This window comes from Protomyctophum bolini (assembly GCF_963924005.1).
Source record: "Protomyctophum bolini genome assembly, chromosome: 4".
NCBI classification, from domain to species: domain Eukaryota; kingdom Metazoa; phylum Chordata; class Actinopteri; order Myctophiformes; family Myctophidae; genus Protomyctophum; species Protomyctophum bolini.
Genome location: NC_137865.1, coordinates 13,374,267 through 13,389,573, shown reverse-complemented (window position 1 = coordinate 13,389,573; position 15,307 = coordinate 13,374,267). Strand labels below are relative to the sequence as shown.

At 45.4% G+C, this 15,307-nt stretch overlaps 1 protein-coding gene across 1 annotated transcript in view; it reads right to left on the bottom strand.

Moving 5' to 3' along the window:
- Positions 1–1,181: 1,181 nt before the first annotated feature.
- peak1 (pseudopodium-enriched atypical kinase 1) overlaps positions 1,182–15,307 on the bottom strand; it is a gene marked incomplete at its 5' end in the record, with an annotated part of 33,775 nt that continues 19,649 nt past the window's right edge. Inside the window, 4 exon segments of the mRNA XM_080762071.1 lie at positions 1,182–7,166; positions 8,897–9,118; positions 10,224–10,541; positions 10,956–11,371. Of these exon segments, the coding sequence (XP_080618197.1) occupies positions 5,694–7,166; positions 8,897–9,118; positions 10,224–10,541; positions 10,956–11,371 (2,429 nt within the window). The 3' untranslated portion in view covers positions 1,182–5,693.

Here is a 15,307-nt window from a genome sequence, read left to right as displayed (position 1 = left end):
TGGACAAGAGTAGGCTGCAAGATGCATTCATCCCACTAGAGATTACAATTTACCAGAAACAACTATCTGATTGCAATGGCCAGCATTTCTTACAAATCTCTGGGTTTACTTTGAGAAGAAGGTATTGAGCAGCTTGCACACTCAACAACTACAGTATATCTTGCAAAGTGCTGTCTGAGTGGGGTCCAGAGTGACTCCAGCCTCATCCTGTGTATTTGTATTTCTTCTCTCCGCTCTTTCTCTGCTCTCCTTTTGTCAATCCTTCCATCCTCTAGTCTAGTGCCTTGTTATTTAAAGCCCGTATCAGGCCCCAACTGTCTAGAATGAAAGGCCTTTAATGCCATCTGATCTGAAATGTCGTTGAGCATACTCAATCATACTCGTTGCTTCTACATTCCTGTTTCCCTATGCAGCTCACATCGTTCCCCAGCCCTAAACATAATGGAACTTCTGTCAAATCTAACTGGGGACATTTGTCTTCAAATAGCGCGCGCACACACACACACACCCCTGACTGACAGCTTTGAACTAGAAAAAGTGCCCCTCAGGGCACAGGTCTCCACCAGGGCAGGTCAGGTTGTGGCCTCCTGGTGGCGCTATAATAGGCCAATGTGAAAAGGGTGACATTTCTTCTTATGCCTTGGATGGCAATTGGATGATTTGAGGCATTTTGTTCCAAAAATGTGTTCCACCTGTTGGTGGCGCTATAACAGGCCAATGTGAAAAGGGTGGGATATATCTTCCTCAGCCTAGTAGGAAAGTCCGTGAAAGATTTCACTTATATTGCACGCTGCATTCATGATTTGAGGCTTTTTGTTCAAAACGGGCAAATCCTGCAAACTTTGAAAGCCAATGTTAGCCAATTAGGATGGAATATGAAATAACACACACACACACACACACACACTATGTAAATGTTTTGAGTTTCAATCAGAAGCTACTCAATGTCTCCATCTAGTGGTAGAGTTCAGCTACACTGTGATGAAGCCAATTTGTTTCAACACATCTTTTTGGACCACTGGCTCTACAAAAATTATGCATTTTCAGCTGATACTGCAGTGTTGAAAGGACAGACAGTGTAGGAGAGAATAAATGGGTAATTTGGCTTTCATCTTTTGTATAACATGCTTCAAGGCAAACATGCCATCAACATCAAAGGAAAGAAAGGCACAGACAGTGCATAATATAAAAAAAACATATATTTATTGTTCCGTTATTGGGGTTAACTTGTTGAACAGGGGGATGTACACAGAACACCTGGAGAAGAAAGCCTAAATCTGCTCTCGTCTTGAAAAGCAAAACATTAAATTGAAAATATTTCCGTGGTGTGATGGCAGCCATCATGTCATCCATGATGGATTGAGCGTTCTAAAACCATGCAGACTTTAGGCTGTTTCTCAAAGTGGTTTGAATCCTTGACAAGTTAATTTACAACTAGAAACACTAATGGTAAAACCATCCCACCAAACACAACCGAAATCCCCCAAACCCCAAACTGTTCTTCTTTTCTCCAGGACTTTGATAACATAAACATTGACCAATTCTCTTCTCCTCTCAAAGTCAAATGGGACTCATTCCAAAGTCAAGTAAAGCTTTTCTTTTTTTACAAAACAAAAAAAAGAACTGACAAGTAATGATACTTACTGAGTGCATCTCTCAAGACTGATTATAGGTGGTGCTCTGTAGTCTGCAAAATAGTGTGTGGTTTAAAATAGATAAGGATAGATTCAAGATAAGATATATATTTATATATTTATAATAAAGGTTTGACTCTGTAGATACAGTGACAGCCACCAGTGCCGTCTATACACACATTCCTCAGTACATAAAAACAAACACCATAAAACATCCACCTGCTTTGTCTCACTTTTTAACTCAAGGACTCAAGTCGGGTCCCAAACATAAGTTGTACAACTACATTACCCAGAAACCCCCTTCCCCAATGGGACACCTCCCATCTCCTCTCCTTTGAAATTAAGATATAAAAAATTGACCACATAAGATGTGCTGATGTGGTTGTGCCACATTCCGGAGAACTGGAAGAAATTGAAATGCACATGTGTAAAATAAACCTGCTGGAGCTAATAAAAATACTATAAAGTGAAGTTGAAATGGAACGTGTGCAGTCAGTGTAAAGAGATTATTATTATTGATAATGTGGACGGTTGTTGCCTCGTTAAATGCAGACACATTCAATTACTTTCCATGACCAAAAGCATCTGTGTAAATGGAAGCATATACCATACATTAAGTAAGACAGAATTGACATTACTCAAACTGCTAATGCATCGTTTGTTGCTAGTCCAGCTTCTGTTATATGAAAAATGTATTCATTCAGTTTCATTTGTTCTAGATGTGCTATCATTTGCATGGTTCTTTGAGATATTTCAGAAACTAATGTTAATATATTGTAAGAGCTGATCTGTGACACAGATTTCTGAGTGTTGAACGTCTCTCATCAATCATTCGTTGTGGTCTCCCACTCAACTTTTCATCGTTTAGGCGTTCATCTAATCAAGAAAAACAATATGCAGATAGGGGGTACAGTGCCTTGCTCAAGGACACTCAGACACACACACTGGCATGTGTGTGTTGACCCTGTGACCTAAAAAGGTCACTCCAGTCACCACCTAGTCCCTATGCATTTTGTGCGTCCTTCATGCTTGTCACGGGTTGGTGAAGGACAAAGTCTTGAAGTTAAAAGTTGTAAAGTGTAGTGGTTGAGTCGACAGACAAGCAGTCTCCACAATGGCAGAAAGGAGAGGGGTCTTTTGGGGGGAGTTGAGTGAATGAGTGAGACCGGTTCCCCATGAGGATCCTGTTCATTTCAGTTCAGTCGAGTCTGGCATCTCACCAACAGTCCACACACACACACTTGTACGTTCCACATGCGACGTGTTCAATTCAAAGCCAATTCCACCGCTGTAGTGCGAGGAAACATTGTGCTGATTGACCTCTCTGTGTCCACAACAACCCACACCTTCAACGCAGTCAAAAACCTCCCTCTGGGAGATTGATTCACGGTTCATATTTATTTATGTGCAAAAGCCATCCAAAAAAACCCTAGAAGCATTCACTTGGCAAAACAACACAACACAAACAACACCGTAGAAATGTAAAGAGAAAGAAGAGAAACATCTTGCAGTCCCTGAAACATACTCCTATTCACCGCCATCCCAAAGGCTCCGTCTAGTTCCGAGAGTCCAACATGACATTGTTCTTAAAAGGATCGTATGAGAATGGATTCGGTGTCTTTGCGAGACATTTTCATCGGTTTATGTGCCACAACGGGAAATGGTAGAAGACAACTGAAACTTTGGATTAAAAACAAAAATACAGACATTTCCAAAATACTTTCACCCATAGGTAATAACTCATCTTGGATATATAAACAATTGCACATGTTCCAAAAGAAGAAGAAAAAAGAGATTTGTTTGAACCAATTGTCTATACACACTTCAAGACCAGCACCTTTTCAATGCGGGATTCACCTACACGTTGTCAGCCGTGACCTGAAATACTAACAAGTTGATGCTTTTAAACGTCGCACGTATTGACTGGCGTGAGATTTCATATCAAGATAAAGTATACAGATACTGTAAATGCCACTAAATACTAAACACCTCTACATCAACAATACTTTAGTTTTGTGATACAATAAGATAAAGTTTGTTCTTGGATTCAGTACGCGGGTAGTGGGGCTCTCTGTAGGGCTGTGTAACTGTAAACCCAACTGCTTTGAACTGTGTAAGGACACTTCAAATGAATAAGACAAGGCAATAGATATGTTACAGCAATGAACTACATGAATGTAAACCAATCTTAACCCATTTAGGCCTGGCGTCAAAATATATATATTCAAAGATTTGTGCCGAATTTTTCACGATTAAAAAATAATAGCAGACCTACAAGCTCGTAGCGCGCCACTCGGTGGTGCGCTATGGGCTTGTAGATCTGCTATTTTTCAATAGCTAAAGAATAACATAATGCTTAGTTAAAACACCAAAAGGGGTTCCCGTTCAGAATGGGTTAAAATGACTTGTGGGCTTCTTAACAGCTCTCTCTATGGTTTCTGATCTTTGGCGGCTGATTTTTGCATATCTCTTTGGGTAGAAAAATATTTCACTGACAGACATCTATATCTCTAATAATTGCCAAGGGTAGCTTTTATTTAGAAGAGGACAACTCCAGTTGTAGCAGTAACAGTGTGTGGAGGTAACAGTCTTGTTCATTGTTCGTTGTTATACTCCCTCCTTACAAAATTAGGCTTTTTTTTAGGCTTTGAGTGTACCCTGTGCTAATGTATGGGACTATCACTATAGGGCCTATAGTGATAGTCCCATACATTAGCACAAGCACACATTGACAGAACAATGGCGAGCTCATACAATGGAGAAGGTTGTGTGTGAAGGTTAGAGGACCAAAATCAGTCGCTGTGTTGGATATAAGTGAATGTAAAACTCTCACTCGTCACAGTGGCCAACAGAAGAAGACTGTGGTCATATGTATGAGCATCATTAATAGGTAAGGAAGTATACATAATTGGTCAACTTTGCCTTGTTGGTGGCCGGCCGGCCAACCACACTGCTTATTAATTATTTTTGAAAATGTGGCCCACATTCAAAGCTAATCCCAATACAGCTACAGAGATGTCAATGGCCTGAAACACGAGGGTATACATCTTGGTACTACGGCCAACTGAACACAGGAACTTTGTCCTTTCAACAGATAGAGAAACGTTCTCTCAGGGAACGTCGCCGGTAGTTGACTGGACAGTGTCGACCACATAACTACAATGATGTGTAGCATGCTGTTCCCTCTATAGTCACTACCCTTGGCATCCTGACTTACTACTCTCAGCTACGTAAAAAGAAAAACACTGCCTAAAATAATCATCTAAAAAAACAAGAACAGAACAACATTCTGTCTCATGCCAAAACATGGAATCTTTTCGCGTTCAGTTGTGACACTAGAAACGTCATCAGATCCTGCACAAACACGCTCTCGCCAGTTTGTTATATTGGAACTCACACTTTCTTCTCTTAGGACACACACACACACACACACGCACACGCACACGCACACACACACACACGCCTGAGAGGCTTGAGATGCAAAGCATTCTGACGTGGTTCTTGCAGAGTTCAGAAGGCTTGATGCCAGAGTGTGTTTCAGTGGATCTGTGGTGAAAGTGCTGATGAAGGTAAAGGTGAAAGTGGGGTACCTTTGACACTGGGTTTTAATGTATTTGTGGGTGGGAGCGTTAACCACTGTCACTTAACTGCTTGAACCCACTGTAATTGAGACATAAATGCATACTGCCTATTGTAAAGTCTGGTTGTTTTGACGACTAAAGCATAAAGCATCCCTATTGTCCCCCCATAACAAACATGGAGACTTTGCCTCTCGTGGAATAAAACGGTGACTGAAGTGACGACGACGCAGTGAGAACTGCACACTATCAATTCACTATCATCACAAACAAGGTGGCGTGTTAGCCTTCAGCACGGATAGTTAACCTTCATCACTCATAGCGTCTGAAAAGAGACCCTGGAATGACAAAAGGTCTGTTGTCGTAGCAAACACGGTGGGGTGGTGGGGGGCATAGCAGTCCAGAATGGGTCAGGTGCAAGAAGCATTGCAGACTAGTGGGGGTCTGTGGGGGGTGGACGGTACCACAGCACAGAGTCAGCTCATAGTGGCTGGGTCTGTTTCATGTGGAAGGTGTGCTGGGTGAGATGGGTTTGCGTTTGAGGCTGCACCAGGTGCACTGCAGAGGGGTGGTTGGGGTTGGGCGGGGGGTTCTGCGTGCCGGCGGACTGAGTCTGCTGCAGTATGTGCACCACCCGGCCCAGGCTGTGTGTGGTGGTGAAGGCCAGGTACTGGCAACACAGCCAGTCCTCCAGGCTCACGCCGCCGCCCGCGTCCAGCGAGCGCTCCGCAAACTTGATCATCATCAGCGTCCGCTTGAGGTCCAGCCAGTTCTGGAGCGTGGTCTCGCGCTGGGACTCCGACACGGGCGGGGCGGCACCCGCGGCGCCGGACCCCGGACCGCTGCCCCCGCCCACCCCGCCGCCGCCTAGCGCCTGGAACAGGTCCTCCCGCGGCCCCCAGAGCAGGCACTGCAGGCAGGCCCGCGCCTCCGCCATGCGGATCCTCTCGGAGGGGTTGACGGTGAGCAGGAGGCTGGCCAGCTGCTGGAGGCCCTGCGAGTAGAGCGAGCGCACGGGGAGCGGCGGCAGGTCGGCCCACGTGTACTCCCTCTCCTTGAGCTCGGGCGTCTCCTCGAAGGGGTTGGGCCGGTGGAGCATCTCGTAGATCAGGATTCCCGCCTGGAACTCGTCGCACTTGCGATACTGCGTCGCCGTGACCAGCTCGGGCGCCAGCCGCGACTGATCCCGCATCGTCTCTCGGTCGGAGGAGGTTGCCGCCGTCGACGACGACGACGACAACAAGACGGGGCTCTTCTGTTTGGCCTGGGAGAAGTTGCTGATGATGAGGCGGGCGGGGCAGGTGGAGTTAGCCGCGGCGTTGTTGGCGCCAGCGGCAGACAGGGCGCTGCCAGCTCCTCCGTTGCCGTTATTGTTAGGCTCTGGCGGGTCGTTACTGCCAGGAGGAGCGCCCGCCTGGCAGTGGACCAGCAGCAGGTTCTCCAGCCGCAGGTCACAGTGGGTCACATGGTACGGCTTCATGTGCTCCAGCCCCGAGCACAGCTGCAGCATTAGGAGGCACACCTGGCGCTCGTACAGCTCGGGGTTCCGGGTGTGGCGCGCCACGCCCTCGCGCACGAAGTCCGCCACGGTCTGGAAGGGCACCTCGCGGGTGATCACCACCACGCGGCTGCTCAGGCGCCCCCCGGGGGTGCCCACGTGGCTCCCCGCCGCGCCCACTCGGGAGTCATCGGGTTTACCGTTAGAGTCTGACGTTGTGTTCTCCTCCGTACGTTCCACCTTCTCCACATTCCCTTCATCGACATCCTCCTCCTCCTCCTCTTCACCTGCATCCTCCTCGGCCTCCTCCTCCTCCCAGGGGAGGAGGCGAGCAGGGACGTCAGCCAGGAAATGTCCACAGTCCTGCTGGATGTTGAAGTGGACAGACAGACTCTGTCTCACAGCCAGGCTGTGGAAGAACTGCTGCTGGGTCGCCTTCACTTTACTACGACAGATCTGGAAGAGAGGAGAGGAGACCATTACAATTTAGCCATAGAGCACTAAGAGCAGACACTTATCCAGAGCGACAAAGGAAAACAGCGTTGACTTATCGAGCAATCAGATTACAAGTATGTGTAATGGTCCGTTCAAACCATGACTATACTGTAACAGTGGCTAATAATATACTGTATTTATTGTTATAGTTGCTGTAGAGAGCCCTTTTATAGTAGAAAACCTGACATCTCTATGTAACATGCGTTATTATTTTATTTTACTATGCACTACATATATTTATTGACTATGTAAATAACACATCTGTGAACATAAAGGCAGAGAGAGAGAAAGAGGAGAAATGAAAAGATGGATCATAAAAGTTGAGTATTCCCCCCCCCGAAGGATCCAGTTAATAAAAGATCCCACCCGTGTGAACTGAGCGGTGCAACTATACTTGTATTGTGGTAGTTACTGTACTGCACTGTAGTCTGTACTGTACTATTGTAATAGTTATAGTGCACAGTGTGAAGCTCAACAGCGCCACTTGAAGGTAGGTCACCCAGCAGTATTGATGTTCCTACTCAAACACAAATACTGTACATAGGGCCAGTCATTGGAGTGGTGTGCACCGCTCAAAAAAAGACATTTACACCTCACATAAATAGTACTTCACCATCTCTGTTCCTCTCTCATTGTCTCCATGTCTCTGTGTCTACTCTTTGACTCCCACTTTCTCTCTGTTCCAGTGTACAGTGGAGACAGAGGAAATGAGAAGCCAGGTTGTTACAGATGGAGGCATGATGAGGGTGGTCGCCTAGGGCCCGAGGTGTTGAGGGGGCACGGTGACCAAGCAAGGTTCAATTTGTTTGTACTTTGTGGCGGATAGTATGTGCCCAAACTGCACCCATTTGACAGTGCACTGCACAGGTGTGTTTGCTTCTGTCAACATCCGAATGGAATAGATCCATGCTGACAAACAGGGATGGACGCAATGTGTGTGCATTTGACCCTCCAGGTGCTGTAGCGCTAGAAGACGTACAAACTTAAAGAAAAATACCAGGAAGACGCATGAGGGCGAGAAGCAACCTCGCCTTTTGCACACCTCGTTGACAGCAGACTGCTGGGCGAGCCCTGGTACTTTGGCATGGGGGGTCAGATCAACATGGAATGAATTCTGTACTGGCCATATAAGGAGCATGTCTTGAGTGTACAGGGTTTGATGAGGAAGATTAACTCAACACAATCACTGGCTAAGAGTCTTTAGAAGCATTCATATTTTAGATGCGCGGCCACGGGGAGTTGCTATGAGGAATACTCAAAAAGAACTAGAAAGGCCTCCTTCATCTTTTTGAAGGGAAAGCAATCGCACAAGTGCTTTGATATGCAGTAATCCAATTTATAGGTTTATCATTAAGCACTAGTACAAACAAGTACTTCATTTTTCCATTTTTGTTTATTTATTTTTTTCTTCTGGCACGTTAAACAACATCCATATTATGTACAGCAGGGGTGGGATTCTTTGATGATGGAGAGTGCCACTATATTTCCACACTCACTTCAGAGGCCCACATTGCATATACTGTCGGGCAAAAAGATGTATCTCCATATTTTAACTTGAGAAAAGATTTTTCAAAAATAGCAGATCTACAAGCTCATATTGCGGCAGCGAACGCGCAAATCTAAAACGTCACAGATGCTTGCCCGGATTTAATGGGTTTTTAAGGCAATAGCAGCATTATTCTGAGTCTCACCTTTATGGCGTAGTTGACCAGCGGGTCCTTGGCGTAGGAGGCCGTGTAGTAAACAGCATCTCCGGCCTCACAGCAGGGCTTCCCCGTCGTCAGTCTGAAGTGAGACCAGCTGTCCGTCCCAAAGCGCAGGTGGTCCTTCTGTCCCGCCATGAAGCGGTCCTCACACTTGGTCGCCAACTTCCTCAGAGTGTCCGTGTGAAGGCCACGGATCCTACCAACAACCTGGACAGACGAGACACATACACGTTTATTATAGTTAACCAAAACTAACCAAATAACCAAAACTGAAATTGAAAAAAAACATTTTCGGTAACTGAACTACAGTAACTACGATTTAAAAAAGATTCCCCCCTCTTTTTGGCGATGGCTTCAAAGATTGGTATTGCAGTTATTGGATAACGGTGTGACATAACAGCTTCTCGGTCAGTTCTTTCTTGTAAAAAAACAAGACAGTGCATATCAATATTTTACTGGTTAAATGAAGGTTATAATAATAATAATAATAATAATAAAAAGGGAGTGCTGTCCCACTATAAATTAGCATGGCTGTAATTCCGTTGTAGGCACGAGGCCACATGCCGAGCTGATATACTGCACTATTTAGTTTTTACAACACAGGCCTACTATAAAGTTAATGAAGTACTGGGAGACAACACTATATGTTCGTTAACTCAGCTCAGCCATACCATATTGCTCCTTCAGCTGCAAAGCAACATATAACCCTGGCTGGCTAACGGAGCAAATTGTTACATTAAAAAGTTCCAATGCTGTGTATTATACAGTATCAACTCTATGGAATACCTCTTGTCCAATGAAATTACATGACCAGAATGTATGCTGACAATTGAAAATGGCGCTGAAAAATTTGAAAATATTCAATATTATAGTATCCGTATAAACATCACCACCACCACCTTTATTATTATTAACAGTATTATTATTAAAACAATAAGACCGGGAAAGCATTAGTATCATTTCAGATTTTATTTGAACCATTATTTCATACTTTGGCTATTGAAAAAAGAGCAGATCTACAAGCTCATAGCACGTCACTAAAAGACATTTGTTTTGCTGTGACGTTGGAATCCGTTTGTAACCCCGTCCCCTTGGAAATAAATCTTCCAAACCGAAGACCGAAGTTTCAGAATAATATCTCTGCAGCAACATATGTCCATTTTTATGATTTTTCAAAAATGGCAGATCTACAAGCTCGAAGCGAGGCACTCGGATCTGCTATTTCTCAATAGCTAAAATATACATAATACTTAAAACACCAAAAGGGGTTCCTGCCCAGAATGGGTGGGTTTAATTATGATCGTACGCGTACCTCTTCCCAGCTGTCCATGCCTCTGTAGAGGACGGGCCGGTGGGGTTTGGAGCCCCCCCCTCCTCCTCCTCCTCCTCCTCCTCCCCCTCCTCCTCCTCTCCCAGAGGTCCTAACCCTGGAGGAGGTCAGACACTCAGTGCTCTTGTAGCCTCTCCTCTCCCTGCTGCCGCTGTTCTCCTCAGCCCCAGGAGGAGGAGGAGACACCAGGGAGGAGAGGCTCTTATTGGCCATGGAGGTGGCGATGGGAGGAGCCACGGCCCCGCCGCTGCCCTGTCCTCCTCCTCCTCCAAGCCTCTCCAGGGAGTCACCGCCGTTCTCCTGCAAGGTTGTTATAGTTAACCAAAACTGACGAAATAACAAACACTAAAATTAAAAAGAAACTGTGTGCTTACAAAACTAATTAAAATGAACTGAAACTGTAGACGGAATGCCCTTAGTTTTCGTTTGCGGATCAGGTTGGTGGTTCATCTGTAACTTAATCCATTTTAAATGCTATTTTTTTTATCATGTTTTTTGACAAAATACTTATCTTTTCAATTCTGCACCTGACAAATAAACCAACAAATTAAACAAACTAAACCTAACACTATAACAACAAAAAACATTAGCATTTAAAAATAGAGAAAATAAGAATTAATAATACATGAGCAAATCCGCTGATAACTGAAATAGGAAAGAAAATTCAAAACTAAAACTGAACAAAAAATGAATAAATCCCCAAACTACCCTAACCTTGTGCTGGTGCTCTCCGTGCGGCCCTCGGGGGCTGGGCTGGTGCGTGTGGAGGTGGTGCGGGGGCTCGGAGCTGAGCGAGGAGCTCTGGCTGGCCGTCTCCCAGGTGGCATCCAGGTCGTAGAGGGGGTTGGCCACGCTGAGGTTGGTGCCTCCGGGCCGGGCCTCGGCCCCCCGCGGGCCCCCTGCCCCCTGCGCCCCCAGGCCCAGCAGGTTGGGCTCCGTGTTGGAGCGAGCGGGCGGAGGCGCCGCGGACGACTTCTTGGGGAGGGGCGGAGGGGGCGTGGCGTGGGTCTTGGGGAGGAGGGGGGGCGGGGGGTCGAGGTCGTAGTCGTTGTCGTTGGAGGCCAGAGTGTCGTCGGAGGCCTTGATGTTCCGCGGCTGTTTGAGAGGGATCATGTTGGCTCTGGACTGACCTGCAACACAACAGCACCATCTACTGGTCAGGGCAGTGACTCGCAACCTTTTCATCCCTGTAATCATTATTTGAACTGGGGACTCTCCTACCCTGATAATAAGCACTTGGAATTGTATGAGTTTGCAGCATTCAATTTTGTTTGACTTGGTTCCACAGATGAATATCGTGAAAATAGCAGATCTACAAGCTCACAATGGCTTGCATTGCGAGATCGGCGATTTTGCTTTTTTTTGTTTGTTGCATGTTTGCCTCTCTTTCTTATATTATTTGACAATTTTGTCCAATGTTACTTTTGATGCTGTAATGGGCCATTACTAATGGCCTTTCTTTCTTTTTAAGGTATTAAAAAGGTCTTAAAAGTCCATAAATTGTCACTTCACTGTCATGTGGGGAGCCCCCGCAAAAGTCATGTGAGGACGGCCCTGGGGGTCCCGACAGGTTAGGGAACCACTGAGTTAGGCAACCCAACAGGGTAACTGGGCGAGGATTTAGAGTGTAAGGAAATAAGAGTTATGGGAATATAGGAAATCAAGTAGATTTCAAACCTGCCATTGGTTTAAAAACATACAAAAAACATTTGTATTCAACATGTAACACAACATGAGCAATGGTGCTGTCATTGGTCATTGGCAGAACATTGAGAGCAGAACATTGTCCATTGGGTCTGTACTCAAACAAAACATCACAACATGGTCAGTGTGAGTGTGTGTGGGCATGCATGTGTTAGTGTGTTCTGCGTGTGCTAGTGTATGGAAGTGTGTGTGTGTGTGACGTGTGTGTGTGTGTGTGTGTGTGTGTGACGTGTGTGTGTGTGTGTGTGTGTGTGTGTGTGTGTGTGTGTGTGTGTGTGTGTGTGTGTGTGTGTGTGCGTGCACGTGTCAGACCGGAGGGCAGAACAGCTGGGCAGGCCTTTCTTCTATCCATCCAGATGTTTGCCTTACAGTCCCCCCAGGGGAATTTAAGGAGACATTTCCCTTTTAATACATACTTGATTTTAATAAATAGGCATACTTGGTTTTAATAAAGGAGAGTAGGCACTAGGCAGTCTACAGTCTACCCCCTTATTATGCTTGTGTGCATTGAGACAGACAGTTGAGAGGGAATCAGTGTTATGCTCAATTAAAACAGAAAACACACAAGGACAACTCTTCTTCCCAGTGCCCAGCCTAGTGTTTGCGGCCAGAGATCTTTTGTCGCATCGAGTAGAAAATAGCTGGGAGAAAATGTTTTTTGACCGACCATTAAAATTGAGGAAGAGGCGCAGCAGGACTAAAGATCAACAAACAAAAAAACAAGATGCATTCACGATATCCACACATGGAATACATAATACTAGAGATTCAAGCCTACATGTATACAGAACTACATAGTGAAGCCTACATAGACTGCTGGTTCTTGGACTGACTGCTAACATCAAGTCAACACTGAGTGATCTCAGGTTGCTCTGCTCAATATACTGTACAGTATAATAGCACTGGTGTGTTTACTATTAGTATACTGCATGTGTGAGAAAGCATTTGACATGCTTTCCAGTAGTCCATGTGTGTGTGTGTGTGTGTGTGTGTGCGTGTATATGTATGTGTGTGTGTGTGTGTGTGTGTGTGTGTGTGTGTGTGTGTGTGTGTGTGTGTGAAATTGTATTCATGTGGGAGAAAATACTGCTGATCTTTCAACTTTCCCCAGATAAGCAAACGTGTGAAAAGAAAATCGCCCGTAGCAACACAACCTGAGGTTGGAATGGACATGACAACGATGCATCATGCTAATGAGCTGTTCTTTCAGCACAGCTGGAAAATGGAGACAATCCGGCACGCTGGTACCATTCTTGAGATTCTATCTCCCTTTTCTGTGGAACTTCATAACCTCAGACAGAAAATACAAAATCTTCACTTTGCTACATTACTAAATGCATGGTCAGGGACCACATGAAATACCTTCACGGACCACCAACTATGCAATCGTGCTTTTCCCTTCAGTTGGTCACGCCCCATAGGCCATATATGGTTATGCCTCGTGACATCACGTGATGTCATCAATATTAAGCCCATATATGGAGATCCCTGATGTCATCAATATTGGATCATAATTGATCCTTCCCCATCCATCGTTCCTCTTCGATGTCTCCCTTTTGACTGATACTTGTCCATTTAAACTCTAGACGGGCCTGCCCCAAAGTTATTAGTGCAGCCGCAGCCGGCGAAAACTAGAGTTCTCAACAGGCCAGAAAAGTAAGGCCTGGCCCTACCTGGGCCCTCATCAACAGCCCCAGGCGTCTTACTGGTTTATTGCGAACGCAGTGAGCACTTACTACGAGTAAGACGCGCAAACGCGGGAAGCGAACGCAGCTCGTACGTATTTGGGTCAGACAGACAGACACACAGACATGATCTGCTAGGTCTCATAGTAAGTGCTCACTGCGTTCGCAATGAGACCTAGCAGATCATGTCTGTCTGTCTGTCTGTCTGTCTGTCTGTCCGTCCCGCTATCCAAATATGGAGTGTGTTGCATCAGCAATCACTCAGCTCCATATATGGGCACAAAAGGGGCCAGGTCCACTCAGCTCCATATATGGGCACAAAAGGGGCACCATATAAGGAGTCCCCAAAGCAGCTATACGTCCAAAACCCAAATATGTACGAGCTGCGTTCGCTTTCCGCGTTTGCGCGTCTTACTCGTTTATGTAGTGTCGGTGTGGATCGGTGCCATTAACTCGACATCCGGGGGACCGGTGTCTCCCAATTCGCAGTTTACGGACCCCCAGCTGCAGATCAAGAGTGTGATTGCGGATCGAGACTGCTACTAAACCACTATACTGTATATTACCACTATATACTATCTAACACTATTGCTATGCCATATTATTATATATTATCTTACACAATTATATTTATATATTATTAGTGTGGTTGCCCTAAAGGGGCAACCAGACTCTTGTATCTCTAACACTTTATTATTATTATTCACTCCACTACTGGAGTAAGACAAAGTTTGGCGCCCTACAACAACAAGAAGTTTTGACTGTACGCACTTGAGCCAGATGTCAAATTGACCGGAAAAATCGGGAATCGACCGCTTGTACTTTGCTAAGAGAAATGTTGGATATTTTATTTGATATGAATTTATTAGTGATTTAAATTTCCCCATTGACATGAATGGGGAAATGCAAAAAAACACATTCAAGTATTTTTCCCTCTGAGACTGTAAGCACTATAGTTACAAAACTTTCAGGGATATTTCCTAATTATCACTAAAATTAATTAAAAATATTATTTTTTAGGTTGGCCTCATGGTGGCGCTATAACATCCCACTTTACCTTTTGGCTCATAACTCTTGAACCGTAGGTCGTAAAATCAAAATTATTTTTACCCTGGATTCCTTGGGTCATGACGCATCTCCCCATATAGGCCACGCCCTTTTCCGCCATGATGGATTTTCCGCCATTTTGAATTTTGTCCAAAACACACTTTTCGCTTTTCCCACTACAGATTTTGTCCAAATGTCACAGAAATCGGCACACGTGATCTCTGGACCCACCCGATTACAAAACCGACTTCGGAATTTCGGTAGTGCGTGTCGTTCGGCCGTAACCGTCGACCGAAGTCAGTAGGAGGGGCCTATATCACGAAAAACGCCATAAATAACGAACGGAAAGTCCAATCCATCCGGAATTCGAATCGCATGTCCGGGGTGGTTCGTTCGACCGAGTTGCGAAAGCAATTCCATTTTCATCCACAGGGGGCGCCGCAAACGCGATATATGTAACCGTCTGTCGGGAAAACATGAATTTCGGGGGTCACATCCCCTCAGAATTACTTACACGCGACCTGAGACGTGACTCGAAACCGTAGCAGGCCGGCGAGATCAGCGGGAGGGGTATACACGTAAGCCGCCGCGGCAACCACACTCTGCAATTTTTCAAAATTGCGACCTTTC